Here is a 17,595-nt window from a genome sequence, read left to right as displayed (position 1 = left end):
GTAAAGCCCCACCTCATAATTTATAAAAAATTACAATTTCAAGCATTGGAAAACCTTTACATCGATCATCTCGACTTGAATATTATGGATGTGAAAAAAAATTAAGATTTCAAGTTCTAAAAATAATGTATATTATACAAATTATCTAGACCGTTCATTTCGTCCTAAAAATAAGTAAGCATATCCATACATCCTGTACCATTTTTTTAATTTCAAATTATACTGCTGGCGCTCGAAAATAATTTTAGAGGCATCATGAATATTTCATTTTTTGAAAGTGATTTTTGGACGAGGATTCGAGGTGAAACTTTATTTTGTATTTATAAAGCCTAGGCCTTATAGAAACCTCATCCTCTTAACTCATCACTAAGGGTACTTACGATATTTTATTGCAACAGCAATGGTCATTGTGGAGGACGTGCGGCCCGTTGTAGAGGTCACCTCTTTGGCTGGCAAACAGCGACCTTTCGGTGGAGAGAGAGAGAGGCCGGTGCAGTTGATTGATTGATTGATAGAGAGGGAAAGAGTGAGGAGAGAGCGAAGAAGAGAGAGAGTGTGAGGAGAAGAGAGAGAAAGATTTCCGATCGTGAGGTCTCTGAAATCTCTCGTTCACCTTTCACTGCAAAGTAAGGGAACAGGAAAGAAGAAAGGAAGCAAGGAGAAGACTGCCATTGAAATTCTACCTTTTTTTCGAAGTAAGGGAGAGAGCTTTCCCTCTCCTTCCTTTGAATCTCTCCATCTAAATTCTGGTACGACCCCCTGCACCCAATTGCCCCTCTCTCTCACTCTCTTAAAGTGTAGTTTTTGATCGAGTTATTACTGAATAATGGCCCGATTTCTTGAATGAAATGTATAATTTTTGTCTATGCATGACCTTTTGGTGGTTTCTTCATGAAGGCCAACAGATATAATTCTGCAAATTAAATTTATACAGATGAAGGAAACCCTGGTTCCTGTGTTATCATTGTGGCTTCGTGATTGTAGATGTGTTTGTAGGTTGAAAGCCATGTTTCTTGGAATATGGATTCTTTCTTCGTGTCCTTTACCTTTTATCTTTTGATAATCTTTTACATTAATTTTACTGATTTTTGTGGAGATGAAATATGAAAAAAGTGTCTGCGAACATGGGCTCTGCATGTTGAGCGGTGCCGATAGTGGATAGGGGGTCTCAACACTGTAACAAGCCTTATCAGATCCTCAATTTTTTGTATTTTGTGTTTATTTCTTGTAATTTTTTTTTGTATTTTGTTTTTCTGATTAGTTGTCTCAAGAAGATGTAATCAAAGTGATGGCCCATCTAACTTTTTAGTTGCTTGTTTGTTGTAATCAGTGTTTAGAAGATCGCCTCGGCACGTTACTGCGTGGACTTGACCGAGTCCTGTACAAGGCCAAAAAGCCCTAGAAAAATAAAAAATAAAAAAACAATATAAAGACATCATAAGTAAAATAAACTCAAAAGCAACCTTAAAAAGTCCAAATATGCTTAAAATAGTATAAAAAAAAAATTTGCTTTAAAAAAATGATTTATAGTTGGGGACATTTCAAAAATAAAAAATCCAAAAAAAGAAATTATAGGGATTATTCCAAAAAATTACTCACCAATCTATATGAAAAATATCCATTATATCTACAAAAAATTTATTCAACATGCCCATACTTTTTACAATTTTTTTGGATATTTTAAATTCTTTTATGTACCCTGAGTTGTACACACAACTCATAGGGCGAGCCGGAGTTACTCACTCGGACTGGGGTGAGTCCCGTAACACCAGTTCGAATCTTGCTTTTATGAGAATATTATTTTGGATTCTCTGAAACAACTAGCAAATTGCTGCAAAAAATACTTATGATGGTTATCATTATTTGAAAAATTGGAATGTACTTATTTGAAGTTTAACAGCTACTCCTAACTCATTTCGCCATTTATTTTCCATTTCTTTTCATTATAGTTGTTTCACTAGGTGAATGGCAGTGTGATGGGGATTGTGCTTTTTGCCTGGAAATTTTGAATCCTAATCGACATGCATCCCATCCTTTGATGAGGTTGCCCTAGTTCTGTTAATGGTATATGCAAGGCATTTTTCGTATGATACATAGTTCAAACACCTGACTTTGAGATTGAATTTAAGTCCTTTTCATCCATCATCCTTCCATTCCTAGTTACAATAAAAAAATATTCTCATCCTTTTCGATGTAAACTTCCTCCTTTTCCACATTATTCCTCCAATACAAGAAAACACTACACATTAGTCATTAAGAAGCCATTAGGATCTTATATGCTCAGCTTGATACCTAATCAGGTATTGTTACGACATGGTCAGACAAGATTTTGAAGCTCTATGTTTTACGTCACATAAGTAGCTTGTTCACCAGATTGTGGATTTCTGATATCTAAATGTGGAAATTGAAATATTCGGGCTTCAGCTAGCTACATAAGATAAATTTAATTTACTAGAAACTTGATTAGAGCTTATGTTACCTTGTGTGGGTGTAGCCTAGAATCATATTTTTAAGCACTACAGGCACTAATGGTATGAATGCTGAGTCTCACTTTAGCTTTCTTATGTCCATCATGGGAGCTTTCAATCGAACTATAAACTTTCTATATGGTGCTGCATCCTCCTCAATCCTGGCCAAGCCCATGATATCCTCAACCAAATTCATCACCCCATTTCTGCTCCATGGCCAAGCCTTATTAACATGCCCACCTCCTGCCCGAACCTATCACCTGTACCCCTAAACTCATCCCCTAAAGTAGCCCTAATTTGCCTCATTCCCTTAATGCCGTCCAAACCTGACCATAATTTTCACCTTGATCATACCTAGCTCTTCCATATCAGTTTGCCTTCAATCCTACTCTATTAAACTGTAAATTCCTCAATCTATTCGAATTAGGAAATGTTAATACCCCCAACAGTCAGTTGCCTTCATATTTTGTGTGCCATCTCGCATTTCCCACTTGTGTAGCCTAGCCCCCTTGGTCTTACATCAACTGACTTGTCATAAGTGCATCATTCATTTTTGGCAATATCCTATCAACTCGAAAGAAAGCAAGTTGGTAGTGGTATGCTGGTCTTTCCATCCTACAGTGGATGCCTTTCTTTCAATCATTAAGTAAATTTGATTTAATCAAAGAGAATTTACACTCCCGTGAAGGATATATCCTCCAATGAGACATGAAAAACACAAATAAGCTAGCCAGGTTGATGACATGTCTAGAGCAATAAAGGTGTCCTAGAAAACCAATCACCATGGGACATAGAGATCAATGCCCTTGCCAAACGGCTCTACAATATGGTTAAATTTCCTGCACAGATTTGGGATGTAAGAAGGTGGGAGACTTGAATCAAGGAGTCAGCTTATTGTGTTTACTTTTATAAAGGCATGCTGCATCGCCCATCACAATTGAATCCCACAAAGTAAACTACCAGGCCAATAGTTTCAACATAATATATTTATTCTTAGTTGCAAAACCAACAAAACCATTTTATTGCTGAATCACGCTGATAAACAGAGTAAGAGACTATTAGTGCGCTGCGGTTCACACATGTGAAAATAATCAACAAAGGCACCGAGCTAGCAATCGTGCTCATAGGGGAACTATAAAAATTTGGAAAATATATCTCTGTAATTCGATGACCCTTCCCTTGCATGCCATATTGACATCGTTGTCTGTTAGTAATTTGCCACTACACTAGAGTGCTACTCAAATTTAAGGTAAATATGTAGCATAGGTCTAGAATCCAGGTCATATTGACATGGTTTTGATCAATGAGACTGGAAACGACGTCAACACAAAGTTAGAAATTTGGAGGGATGCTCTAGAATCCAAAGGTTTTAAAATTAGCCGGACTAAGACATACTATATGGGATGCAAGTTTAGTAATAAAAGGAGTAGAGACAAGGAAGCAGTTAAGATTGATGGCTAGGAAGTATAAAATATAAAAAAGACCATACTTTCAATATCTTGAGTTGATAATCGAGGAAAATGGAGAGATTGAGGAAGATGTTGCACACAGAATTAGAGCTGGGTGGGCGAAGTGGAGATTTGCAACTGAAATTTAATGTGATCACGACATACCAATGAAGTTGAAGGGCAAGTTCTATAGGACAGCTGTGAGACCAGCTTTGCTCTATAGGGCAGAATGTTGGGCGGATAAAAAACAATATACCCATAGAATGAGTGTAGAGGAGATGAGGATGTTGAGATGGATGAGCGGCAAGACAAGAAGGAATAAAATTCAAAATGAATCCATTTGAGAGAATTTAGGTGTGACACCAATAGGCAAGAAGATGAGAGAGAGTAGATTTAGGTGGGCTGGCCATGTGTGGCACCGACCAAGTACATCACCCATTAGGAGGTGTGAGTTACTTTAAGTAGAAGGACTAAAAAGGGCAAGGGGTAGGCCCAAGAGGACGTGGTTGCAAGTAGTCTGAAAAGATATGGGGACTTATGGCCTCACTGAGGGTATGACGTTTAATAGAGCAGAATGGCGAACCAAGATTTGTGTAGCCGACTCCAATTAATTGGGAAAGGCTATGATGATGATGATGTAACATAGGTCTTTTATGCAATTCTTTAGCCTATATATGATATAAGTCAACATATTCCTTAAAAAAAAATGTAGCATAGGTCTTTTAGATTGTGACAGCTTTTCCCTATCAGTATTAAATGATTTGGCTTTGATGTCACAGTTCTTGTTTCTCGAATGGTTATGGGCACATAGTTCAAAGTTCATAAATGAAGAAACTTTGTCAGCCTTATAAAAAGATCGAGTCTTCATACCATGATTGCTTTCCTCGAACTTGATAATACTTCAGTTAAAAGTGAATTGAGCATTTGTGAAATAAATTAGAATGACCAGTCCATGCATCCAGTGCTAGTTCACAACTTGCAAACAAATCCTCATTACCTAGTATCAAAGCACTTCATTAGTAGGCACCAGTTAACAACATAGGTCTTTCTTGGGAACCAGCTTCTATGCTTCATGATTTTACCTGACCTCTCACTGCCTTCATGCTGATTGCATAGAGAAAGTGCTACTTGTTTTTGATTCCCAGATCAGACATTCATCATTAAGCTTTGAGGGTGACTAATTTTTCTCATCACCCTCATTGTAGGACTAACATTTACCAGTTTAACCTTTAGTAGCATTTAGCAACAAACTTAGGTGGAGGCTATATGATATCCACAAGTCTGAAATGAGTAATGTTTCAGACCTCGATTAAGTCTTGGGTGGGGCCTCTGTCTAGCCACTTATCATATTAAAGTTTAGCTCTTATGGATGCAGAAGACGAGCATCTGCAGTGTATCTGGTGGCATTAGATCCTTTCCCGCAGCAAAGAAAAGGTGGGCACAGCCCTTCAAGTTGATTACCCCCACCACAAAGTATCCTGACCACCACGAAACCGTGGAGAATTAGAGACTGAAGAGAAGTCCATCAATAAGGCTAAACTCCCTCGTTCAAGAAAGTTGGCGAAGGAGGAATTTGAAATCTTACTTGCCATATGGGGTTTGAACTTTATACTGCTGAAGACAGGTACAGACCACTGACAAGGCAATTTGATGGAAAACTAATCAGAAGGCTAGGAAAAATTACTGTTGTTGACAAGATTATTTAGGGTGAAATATATATGGAGTCTAAGAGAGAGATTAGAGACAGATTCTTACAAGCTTAACAGTCCTCGTTCCAAAAGCATATAAAAGGAGAAGTTGGAAGGCTTAGTTTTCATGCTTTGTAGTCCCTAAATAATTTGTTGAGATTCCTCCATGGTCGTCCAAACATTTGTGCAGCTCTTGAAAACTCTTATAAGCTGGACCTTAAATTGGATTTCCTCAAGCAGATGCCACATAGGCTCTAGAGGATATGCTTGGTTGAGTGCTCTCACAGCCATGCACAAACCAGTGGGTCTATTTAGGTCAAGCAAATTTCATGATATTGGCTGCAATTGTGATGGTCACTTGTATCTCTTCGTTGACTGTACAAGGGACCAAATGATCCGTTGGAACTGGGAATGGCTGTATTCCAGTGGTGTTGTTTCCCTTTGTAGGAGAGTGTAGTTTGTATTGGGGCTAAAAATATTAATTTCCTTTCGCTTGAACTATCCATAGTCTAGTTTGAGACCCATAAGGAGTTACATTGTCTTGTTTATTCCATGAGCTTTCATCTCTGGATATCGATGCAATGAGATGAAATGGATTGAACAGTGCCTCAACTCATCTGACATTCCTCTTAGGGATGAACCTATTTTTTTACTATAGAAATTTATCAAATCACACCTAGGAGTTGAATAATTTAATATCGCATCCTTGTTTTTTGTTGCAATTAAAAATAGCCTATCATTATTTTGATCAAATTTCAAATAGCCATCAAATGAAACATCATTATTGGTTCTGAAATTTATCAAATCATACCTGTGATCAAATGTTTAATAGTTCAACTTTTAGGTGTGATTTGATAAATATGTCTAGTAATAGTTGTATTCATCCTTGAGGGGAGTGTGAGATGAGTTGAGGCACTATTCAATCTATTTGATCTCATTGTGTTGAGTACGCAAAGATGGAAACTTGGAGCAAACAAGACAGTTGAACTCCGCATTAGTCTCAAACCAGACTAGGAATAGAAGTTCAAGTGAAAGGAAATGAATTTTTGCCCCACTACAAGCTACCCTCTCCTACAAAGAGAGAAAACATCACTGACCTACACCCATCCCCAATTCCAATGGATCATTCAGCCGCTTAAATAGTTCAACTTTTAACTTTATAATTATTGTGATGATTATTCTTATTATTATTATTATTATTATTATTATTATTATTATTATTATTATTATTATGATGATGATGATAGTTGTGGTGGTGGTGATTAGTTGTAGTAGTAGTAGTACTACTACTACTAATACTAATAATAAATAATTATTATTATTATTATCACTAATAGTGGTGCTGGTGGTGGCGGGCTGAATATTATTATTCTTGTAGAGAATGGTTGCTTTTTGCTTATGGTGGGAACAATTTCATTGGGAAGCCCATAAATCCTTGTGATGTTTCTTATTCTGTGAGTAAAATTGATTTAAGTGTATCTTAAATTTCTCTTTTCTTAGGAACAATAAAGCTGAATTGCTTGATGAAACTGAAAAAACAAAACATAAGCCCATAGGGTGCATATCTCCCATTTTCAGGGCTTGAATTGTATTTGTTGTTTGCTTTGCAATTTTCTCATCTACACAACCTAGTTTAATTTTTCTTCTCGAGAACATCATGACCAACTGGGATCAAGCAAAAAAGTGGTTGGCATTCAGATCCTTTGTTTATTTATTTATTTATTTTGTTTTTCTTCTGTATTGGTAGGTGGGCAAGGGGTTGAGGGAAGGAAGGTGAACTTGGTTAGCACAAGAGAGATGTGAACTTAATGCATTGTCACCAGTTGAACCAAAACCCTAGCTGACCTGTTGCTATTAAGCTCCATTGGTGTAATTTGGAGATTAGTTTTCTTTAGTTGTTTAAGAGGGATTGGAAGATAATATATTGATTTGCCCAATACCTTATATACGGTTTATAACAGTTTCCTTAACCATTGACGAATCACCTAAATACTCGTAGAATGTTTGCATGCTAGAGAAATAGGTTGTACTCCCCATGATTACTGGAATCTTCCACCCCAAGTGGTGATTCTGCTCTGGAATCTTGCTTTGGTGATCTGTACAAGGTATCTTCATCAAATGTCATTTCTGTAATTTAAGATTCTAGGTCCCCAGTATTTAGGAATCTTGATTCCCAAGTTATTTGGAATCCATATTTCATAGTGTCAAGCCCTAGGCACCGAACCATGATTTGACCAGCATAGAGATCAAAACTTCTATAACATGGAATCGATATTCCGATGCAAATGTCTAGAGTTATTAAGTTATTAACATAGTACCATACTATTGTCTTTTGCAGATAAGTATCGATCGGCAAGCTGGATTCTAATTGGAGAACCCAAAATAAAATTATTTTTAAAAATTTATTATCGTTTAATCAAGTAATTGTACTTTCTTTATTCAATGAAAGTAATTGTACTTTCTTTATTCTAATACTTAGGCCTGTTATGGGCACACGAGGACCTTGATTCAAATACTAGTGGGGAGCCTTGATAAAGGGCACTCAATACATAGATTTCAATGCTAGGGGAACCCTTGTTTAGGGCAGACAAGGCCTTGATTCCAATGCTAAGGGAATACTGACTTGGAGAGCCCTTGTTTAGGGCACTTGAGGGCCTCGATTCTAAAAGTAGGGACCCTAGTTAAGGGCACCCAATACATTGATTCCAGTCTTAAGGGATTCTTGGTTAAGGATATTATAGAACCTTGTCATAAGAAACCTGTTCCTCAGTAATTTCTAGCACAGACCCAAATGATTGGGGGCACGATTCCCAAAAGGTTGGGATCTTGATCCTCAAAGAGTTGGCTATTGGCTTTTGAGATATGCATTGTACGAACGACGCTTCCTCCCGTAGCAATCGTCTAGGTTCTCATGTTTCCTCACTTCCGATTCTTAAATTGCTTCACATAACTCCCTTTAAAATGAAACTGCATGATTTTCTTCTTTTTGAAGGTAAAAATTATTCACTCCAGCTAGACCAAGTCTCACTCCAACTAAGCATGAATTAAAAGTGTTAGGGTTGCAGTACGAACCTTTTCAGAGGGCCCCTTGATGTTTGACTTCTTATGTGGTGTCTTTGTTGGAAGGATGAAATGAGCCCTCATTTCTTTTGTGAAATAAGAGCTGGTTTGAACTGCCTCGAGAAAACCCATGAAAATTTTAAAGGTCTCCAAAGGATGTATGAATCTCTGAAATTTTGAGCTCTATCATCAGGTTAGAGCACTAGTGGGTGTGGGACAGACGACACCATGCAAATGATATTCTTTTTTGCAGGATCTATATACTTATCTGCTAGGATTAGGTTGGTTAGAAAGTAGGATGCAGTGCCTATCCTTTACTCTATTAGTTATTTTCTTTCGATGGAAAGAGGTAAAGTTTGTAGTCTTTTTGGGAAAAGTTTGTAGTCTTTTTGGGTATAACATGAGATGGGGGCCGATGGTTGGGATTAGAGGCTTGTCTTCGGTTTTTCATAAATATGAGGTTTTTCACAGTGCAAAAGGGGAGAAGAAGTTGAGTAATTTTAGTCTCATCAAGGGACCTTTTTCTTGGGGGAGGGTTTAGACTACCTTTGAGGCCTTGAGAGAGGGCATATTCTCTCACCCTTCTTTCTTTTTCTGATTATTTTTTTTTTCTCCCACCTTGCATCAAGAGACTTCGAATTCGTTGCTGATGTTTGCTATGTTCTTTGAGAGGGATGGAACACTAGTGCTGCCTGGTGAGTTCTACGATTATGTTAGAGAACTAGCAAATGTTAAGCAATGTTAATCGACCAGATGAGGAGACAGGTGTTGTAAGTTCATGTGTCAGTTTTGAGTATTTCATGATGTCAATTCATAATCTCTTTTTGTGCTTACAAAGATGAATCTCTTCATTCAGCCATCTGGATTACATCATCATGTAAATAATAATTTATTCTCCGGATGTGGATCCCAGTTATTCAACTGGTAATTATGGAAAGATATCTAAATCATGGTTTTGCATTTCATGCAATTTCAGACACATTCACAAGTTTTGTGTTGTAAAATGTATGGCGCTGCCTGGGAAGGAAAACAAAAGTATACGCACACAAATTCATGTCTCTTGAAATATATATACATGGTTGCGTTTTAGGAATTGGATATTATTTATTTTTGTTGAATATTTCTTCACTGCCCCAGAAGTTTGAGGACTGGGATATTCATTATTCACTGTGAAACATTGAGCTTTCTCATCCAGAAGTCCCAGTCTTGCACATGCAGATGTTGAGGAAATAATGCAGCTCTACCACCACCCTTACTCTCTGGACAGTCAAAAAGTGCGGCTGGCATTGGAGGAGAGAGGCATAGACTACACTTCGTATCAGGTTAATCCTCTCAAAGCCAGAAATATGGATGCCACATTTTTCCGCTTGAACCCATCAGCAAAACTTCCAGTTTTCAGGAATGGTGAATGTGTCATCTATGAAACCCTCGAGATAATCCGGTACATCTCAACAGCCTTGCTTTTATAAATTTACAGTTACGAAAAGTGTACTTGTTCATCCTTGTCTATTCAAATGATGGAGGATGAAAGGATGATCCACCATTATGGTCGTGTCCTATTCTGGTGGGTCTCACTCTTATTCACCCATCATCGTTTTGAATTGATGATGCTGATACCCAATGGAGTATGTTTCCTTAATTTTCCAATGGGTTAGAATGTACTTTTCCCTTATAGTTTCCTTTTCCCTGCTAGAGTCATTGAAGGCAGGAGTGTTCTGTGTTTGCTTAGGTACATCGAGAGGATTGTGGAGTCCACTCAAGGCTTCTGTGAGGACTCGAATCAAGAAAAAGTTGAGGAATGGATGAAAAAAATACAAGCTTGGAGTGCCAAAACATTCACCCTGGCCCACATCCCTGACAAACACAGGCTATTTGTGTCAAGGTTCACGCGAAGGGTGGTAATTGCGCGAATGGCCGAATCTCCTGATCTCGCGAGCCTCTACCACATGAAGCTTCGTGAGGCTTACGAGACTGAGGAGAAGCTCAAGGATGCTGCTCTTGTGAGAAGGAGCGAGGAGCAGCTTGACCATCTTCTCGATGAGGTTGAGAGGCAGCTGAGAGAGACACATTTTCTTTGTGGGGATGCGTTCTCGATGGCTGATGCTATGTTTGTTCCTGTGCTTGCACGCATAGAGCTCTTGGGCCTTGGAGAAAAGTATATCAGTTGCAGGCCCGGGATTGAGGAGTACTGGAAGGTAGTCAAGTCGAGGCATAGTTATAGGGTGGTAATTGGTAAGTTCTTCTCAGGGTGGAGGAAGTATAAAACCCTGTTCAGTACCTTCAGCATTGTGTTCATAAGGAATGTGCTGAAAAGGTATTGATTTGGATTCGGCCCGAATGCAATCCGTATTCAAGCATAATGTTTGAATGGTTGTTGAATGTGGAGAGCAGTGAGATGCTGTGCAAAAGAGTGTACAGTGAGGCTCTCGTGGGAAGATGCTGCCCATGTCCGATGTAATAATGTAGTATGAGATTGTGACTGTAAACTAAATAAACGTTGAATGCATTCTTTCTAGGAAGGCAGTGTTTTGAAGTGGATGGGCAATAGTAGGTTCCTCTGTCTCTCTCTTTCCCTCCCTCTATATATGTATATGAAAAATGGATGGATAAGGCTGCAGCCCTAGCTAAGTAAGTCTAAGTAAGTCAAGCATTGGAAAACCTTAACATCGATCATCGCCGCTTTGAAGATCATGGTTGTAGGATTTCAAGCTTTAAAAAATAGTGTATATTTTGAACATTATGGTTGTAGGAGTTTAAACTTTAAAAAGAGTGTATATTTTAATAAATTTTTTAGATTGACCATTTCGCCCTAAAGATAAGTGTTTATGGATCCGCAAGATCTATATTATTGTTTTAGTTTCAAGATCTATATTATTGTTTTAGTTTCAAATTTTGTTTTCGGTGCAGAAAATTTATTTTAGAGCCATCATTGCATTTCCTTTGTTGAAAGTGCTATATCTTCAGGCTATCTCACAAAGATTTCAAGTATAAAAATCACATTTCTCAATGAAGGTGTGCTTTACTTTGATAGTTTAGAGCCTCGGCCTTATACAAAGTGTGCTCTACCGTAAGACCTCTACTTTTTGATTGTCTGGAGCCTCAGCTTTATACAAAGGGCCCGTACGATAAGACCTCTAAGTTTGATACAAGGATAAAGCTGTAATGGACAATAATAGAGGTTCTTTCTAACTGTCGAAGCTATAATGGACGATAGTCTTTTTTCTACAAATTGTTTTAAGTTCAAATTTTAGTTGTATATATTTAAGAGAAATGATTCTATAGGACCCTCTGCCACCCATGTATGTAGGATTTTTGAAGGATCATCGTTAAAGTTGGTACATATTTTAAAAAAAATCAAGTCTCACATCTATATGATAACTTTTCTAAAGATGTGTGTCAACTTTAATGGTGATATTTTGAAGTCCTACACACGTAGATAGGGGAGGGTCTTATAGGATTATTACTCTATATTTAATATTATTGCGCATCATATAAAAAAATTTCCCCATTATTTAAAAGGGTGCGGTTTGTGTTGAGCCGAAGCTCTAAACAATCAAAGGAAAGCGCACATTTAAATAGTATCGAGAAATGTGGTTTCAATATTAGAAATCATTGTGATAGCTTTAAAATCTATTTTCATCTTGAATTATAAAATTTAATGTTTCAAAAATAGTGTAGATCGAGCAAATCTATGAAAATTTGTAAATCTTGAAAATTGACGGTAAAAAAATGTGTTACAAGAAACACTATTTCCAAAACTTGAAATCCATTTTTTTTCTCATGTCCAACCATCTTGATGCTGAGATAATCAATTTGAGGATATTTGGGCATCAAAACAACCTCTTCTATTGAAATTTTTTAGGTGGGCTCTAACTTGATTGTATATAAACTTTTTTCCATTTAAAATTTTCATTTTAGGAGTAATTTGGTTATTTAAATTGAAAAAATAATGTATATCTGTTATATTTATCGTTATTATGGGATTACCTCAAAGTTTTTGTTATGCATCTATAGCGGTGTTTTTTCAACATCATCACACTTTAAAAAACCGACGTGTTCAAAATTTTAGTTTTTCAAAAACTGAAAATTAATAATTTTTGGATTTTAAAAATTCAAATATATATATATTTTCTCTCACCTTTTAAAAAAATTGAATTGCCTATTTTTTATTTTTCAAAAACTGAAATGTTCAAAATTTTCACATGAGAGAGAGAGAGAGGCGATAGAGAGAGAAAGAGTTGGATTAGAGAGAGATGGGTTAAATAGAGAGAGCGTTTTCACTAACTTCCACCCTAGTTATTTGGTTGTTCAAAAACCGATAAAGAAGCTAATTTCAATTTTTGAACAATCGAAAATAGGCAGGGCTTGTTTAAACTTCAGGTTTCATCTTTTGGTGATCCACTGGTCCACCTTCTCTTCTCTGTGAATTTCTCTCTCTCTCTCTCTTACCTCTCTCACAAGAAAACCTATTCCTTAGATTTGGTTACAAGATTTTCGATGGATTATAACTTCATTTGATGGATTTCAAATCTGTAGTGAAGGTATGCATAAAATGATTTGTTTTTTGATTTTATAAGTTTACATTGTATAAGATTATGATTTAGGGTTTCATACTTGAGTAGAAGAGGTCGATTTAGGGTTTATTTGATGGATTTCACAATTCCATAAGTACATCAATTTGTTTGAGTGACATTTGGGGTTTTTAAGATGTGTAAATTTTGGGGGTTTTTAAGAACAGTAAATTTGGGGTTATTTTTAGAACTTTGAAATTTATACATTAGTTATTGAGTTAAGTTTTTTTTTTTTTTTTGTATAAGAATTTAAAATTTTGGGGTTTTTGAGAACTACAAATTTGGGAGGTTTTCTAGAACGCGAAAATTTTACAAGAGGTTGTATTGAGGTGATTACTTTTTTTTAGTGACTGTGAGAACATTCACAGAACTGTGATTGAATGCTTTGTTTTTAGAACTCTAAATTTGATGTGTTGCTTTGTATTGAATGCTTGGCAGATTTTACATTATATTGTATTGTGTTAACTTTGATACTCTTAGATAATTTTAAGTACAAATTTGTGATAGATTTAGTGATATCTTAGGAAAGGGTTGATTTATCTTGCTGATAGATTGAGTAGCTTAAAAATGAAAGTTTGTACGTGATTTATGATTCAAGTACAGATTTACGTTTAACATTTTGCAAATGCTTGTGGTTTTAGGAGTACATAGGAAATAAATAGCTTTATGCATACATGCTTCAATGTTTTGGATAGAATAATTCGTGATTAGATTTATTTGAGAGCTCATTCGATATGTAAACTTGTGATAACTTATTTGGAGGTTTAATCTGTGTGACTTAGCATTGTTTCATAGTGTACTACTAAAAAAGTCAATTAATCAATAAACAACAAAAAGCAATAAATATTAAAATAAACACAAAATAAACAATAAATATTAACACAAACAAACAAGTTGAACAATATTTAGCCAAAACAACAAATACAATATAGTGTAGTACTATATATATTAATACATCATTATTAATACAAACAACAAATATTAATACAAACAACAAATATTAATACAAACAACAAATATTAATACAAACAACAAATATTAATGTGAATAACAAAACATTATACAAATAAACAAATTCAACAATATTTTTCAAATATTATTTATTAATCAACAATACACAACAAATAGTAATACACAAATATAATATTGCATTAATTGTAATAAAATTAATCAATAGTATAAGGCAACAGTAAGAGAGGTACCAATCACAACCAAACGAGAGCCAATCTCTTTGACTTTGTGAGATACTGTATTGGGGGACAGAAAAGTGTGTAGGATACTATAATGGGGGACACAATTTTTTTATAACCCTAATATATATATAAAAAAGCTCTTTTATGCTCATATCTTTAGTGTTTTCGCGAGGAAATTATCGGTTATTCAAAAATCTAGAATTCTAAATTTTTGGCTCTTCAAAAGCCAAAAATTTAAAATTTTCTGTTTTTGAACAACCAAAAATCCAACAAATTCGATCATTCAAAAACCAAAAATGGGTAAAGCAGACTTTTTTTAAAAAAATTTGCTATGAAGTGAAAATAACGGACATTCCAGTAATAACAGAAACTATTTGGTATTTTGGTGGATGCAAATAGGCGGTCCATCTAAAAATAGTTGAAACTCATGGTATAATTTTTTTATTTATAAAATTACTATTTTAATTTTAAAATAGTTGAACCTCACAGCCCAATTTTTATTTATAAAATTACTATTTTCATTTATAAAATCTATTTATTTTTTCGTATTCACAATCTTCATGTTAGATATAATATGTCATTAAAAATTAGTCAAAAAATCCATTTCAAAAATAAATTTTTAAGAGGGAGGTCATTTCTACATGGACTCCTATAAACTGTCCTATAACAAAACCACTTCAAAAAAACCATGTTGATGGTATTTGATGGATCTCAAATATTGCACACACTTTATTCATCCTGATAATGAATCCCAAAAAACTAAAATTCAATTTGCACTTCAAATATAGTGAAAAAGAATCCCTTCTAATAATAAATCTAGACCATTTATTTGGACATTTAAGTGTGCAAGCTCTATCCGATCGAACGTAGACCTTATCTAAACTCCACCCAACCCAAAACTGAACTTTTAACCCAAACTATTACACTGTCAAAACACATTTTATGAGCTCTCTTTAAGTTTCATTTATTACATCTTTTAGTTTCATTCCATCTTAAAACCCTTCATTGAAACCCTCCCAATTTGGGTTTGATTAATGGTATTCATCAGCTTTTCGGTACACTAGCTTTCTTTAAATCTCATTTATTGTTTACTTAGGGGCCGTTTGTGTAGGTGTAAATCTAGGGGCCCTTTGGGTAGGTGTAAATCTTTATTTAGGAGACGTTTGGGCACCTATAAATCTATTAAATGAGAACATATCAGAGGGGCGTTTGAATACATGTAAATCTATTACATAAAAACAAATTACAAAAAATATAAAATTTATAGGTACATTTTAATAATAAAAAAATAAAAATAAAATTTTCGAGATTTTCCAAAATCCCATAAAAGTGATAAGAGTCATAAAACCATTACACACCGGGAGGGCTAAAAAATCTATCACGCCTTCAGCGGCTAATTTCTAATAAAAACGAAAGCTCGCCTCCCTCTTTCTCTATCTACCCAACCCTACATCTTCTCTCTCTAACCAAACCTTCTCTCTGCCCATGGCTTTCTCTCTCTACCCAACCCTAGTCTCCGTCTTCTCTCTCGAACCAACCCTTCTCTCTGTCTTCTCTCTCTACCCATGGCTCTCGCGGCTCCCACCTCCTCCTCCTCGTTACCCGAAGGAGACGCAGAGCCGGAGCCCTCTCTCTCTTCGCCCTAGAAAACCTCCTGATCCATGGACCCATGTAGAGATGGTTCTTGTGTCTCAACAACATGTCGCGGAGCTCTTTGCTCGGGCCTTGTATTCCACGAAGAAGTTTAGGAGGGATCCATCATCTGAGTCCTAGAGGGATTGTAAGGGTAAGCTCTTCTTTTGGGGAGTTTTGATGTAAGACCTTTTGGAGATGGGTTTTGTTGGTTTAGGGGCCTTTACTTGAGTAGCTAAGTTTATGGGAATTAATGAAGGATAGCGGCAGATAAGCCATGGTCTTCTCCCTGTGACTGTTGCTTTAACGGATACTCCATACTCCAGCCTAGAAAACCCTCTCGCCCTAGAAATCCCCCTGGTTCGTGGACATATTCACAGCTTGCAGGGCAAATAGTGTTCCTGAATTTGGTTAGTTGCAGGGCAAATATTGTTGCCATTTGTCGAGGCATTTTTGGATTCTCAATCAAGTGTAGGTGATGCCAGCCAATAGGCTCGAAGGCAATGGTTTAAAAAACGGACAGGAGACTCGGATCGGGCTCCCAAAAAACCGATTCGAATCGGCGATTAGGATCTGGAATCGGTCATAATAGGGTTTAAAAAATCAAATCGAGGATCGAGTTCTTTGTCTACATTTTTTAGTATAAATATAATTATTTATTAAAATAACAAAATAAATATTTAAAATTTGGGATCCAAATGACATAAACATAGTTTTTAAGGGAAAATCACAAAAAACCTCCGAGATCATTCTCTCTATACAACTTGGTTCCAACTTAAGTTTTTCTCTCACTTTTTTTTCAAAAAGTCACTTTCTATACAAATACCCTCCAAGAGAAATTTTTTAAGCAAAAGTATCCTTCTTGTCCATATAAATCAATTTGGCCATATTTGACCTTGACTTTCAGCGTTCATTGCAAAAGCGAACCACTGCAGTGTCAAAGCGCATGGTCCATTGCTAGAGCACACATGCACAGTATTGGAATGTTGCGACTCCAGAGTGTTATATTGCCGAAGCGTATTTACATAGTGCCGCAGCATATGATCCACTGTCGAAGCGTACATAGACAGTGTTGGAGTGCTGTGACTCCATAGTATTGCACTGCTGGAGCGCACTTATACAGTGTAGGAGCGCATCATTTACTATCGGAGCGCACATACACAGTGTCGAGGCGTTGACTCCAAATTCCACTGTCATAGCGCACTTGCACAGTGCCAGAGTGCATGATCCACTGCCGGAGCACACATAGAGAGTGCCAGAGTGCTGTGACTCCATAGTGTTGTGCTGTTGGAGAGCACTTACACAGTGTCGGAGTGCACATCTACTGCTAGAGCACACACATAGTGCCGCTGTCGAAACACATTTACACAGTATCAGAGCGTATGATTCACTGTCGAAACACACATAAACAGTGCTGGAGCGCTGTGACTCTAGATTGTTGCATTGCTGGAGCGCATTTACACCGTATCGAAATGCACTTACACATAAAAAATAGGCATGAATAAGGTAAAAGTAAAAGAGAATAATTTAGGAAT

The 17,595-nt window shown here is 36.4% G+C and overlaps 1 protein-coding gene across 6 annotated transcripts; it reads left to right on the top strand.

Moving 5' to 3' along the window:
• Positions 1-597: 597 nt before the first annotated feature.
• Positions 598-11,197, top strand: LOC18436880 (Glutathione S-transferase family protein). 6 transcript variants are annotated; one of them, XM_006847102.4, is made up of 3 exons: positions 598-749; positions 9,883-10,105; positions 10,394-11,197. In XM_006847102.4, the coding sequence occupies exons 2-3, from the start codon at positions 9,897-9,899 to the stop codon at positions 10,983-10,985; spliced, it is 801 nt and encodes a 266-aa protein (XP_006847165.1). In that variant the 5' UTR covers positions 598-749; positions 9,883-9,896; the 3' UTR covers positions 10,986-11,197. The 6 variants fall into 6 exon arrangements, with proteins under 6 accessions (XP_006847165.1, XP_020524540.1, XP_088707602.1 ...); XM_020668881.2 differs by having other exon boundaries at positions 9,869-10,105; XM_088851476.1 differs by having other exon boundaries at positions 9,863-10,105.
• The last annotated feature ends 6,398 nt before the right edge of the window (positions 11,198-17,595 follow it).

This window comes from Amborella trichopoda, chromosome 11 (assembly GCF_054954075.1).
Source record: "Amborella trichopoda isolate Santa Cruz 75 chromosome 11, AtrichopodaSantaCruz75HAP2 v2.0, whole genome shotgun sequence".
Taxonomy (NCBI): domain Eukaryota; kingdom Viridiplantae; phylum Streptophyta; class Magnoliopsida; order Amborellales; family Amborellaceae; genus Amborella; species Amborella trichopoda.
This window is presented reverse-complemented; position numbering and strand designations above follow the sequence as displayed.

What these genes read in the sequence shown, in the direction of transcription:
- LOC18436880 (XM_088851474.1), top strand. Translation starts at nt 1,648, where the DNA reads ATGCCCATACTTTTTACAATTTTTTTGGATATTTTAAATTCTTTTATG. An exon ending in AGTTACTCACTCGGACTGGG is followed by an intron (nt 1,754 to 9,882) that starts GTGAGTCCCGTA and finishes TTGCACATGCAG; the next exon opens with ATGTTGAGGAAATAATGCAG. An exon ending in GAAACCCTCGAGATAATCCG is followed by an intron (nt 10,106 to 10,393) that starts GTACATCTCAAC and finishes GTGTTTGCTTAG; the next exon opens with GTACATCGAGAGGATTGTGG.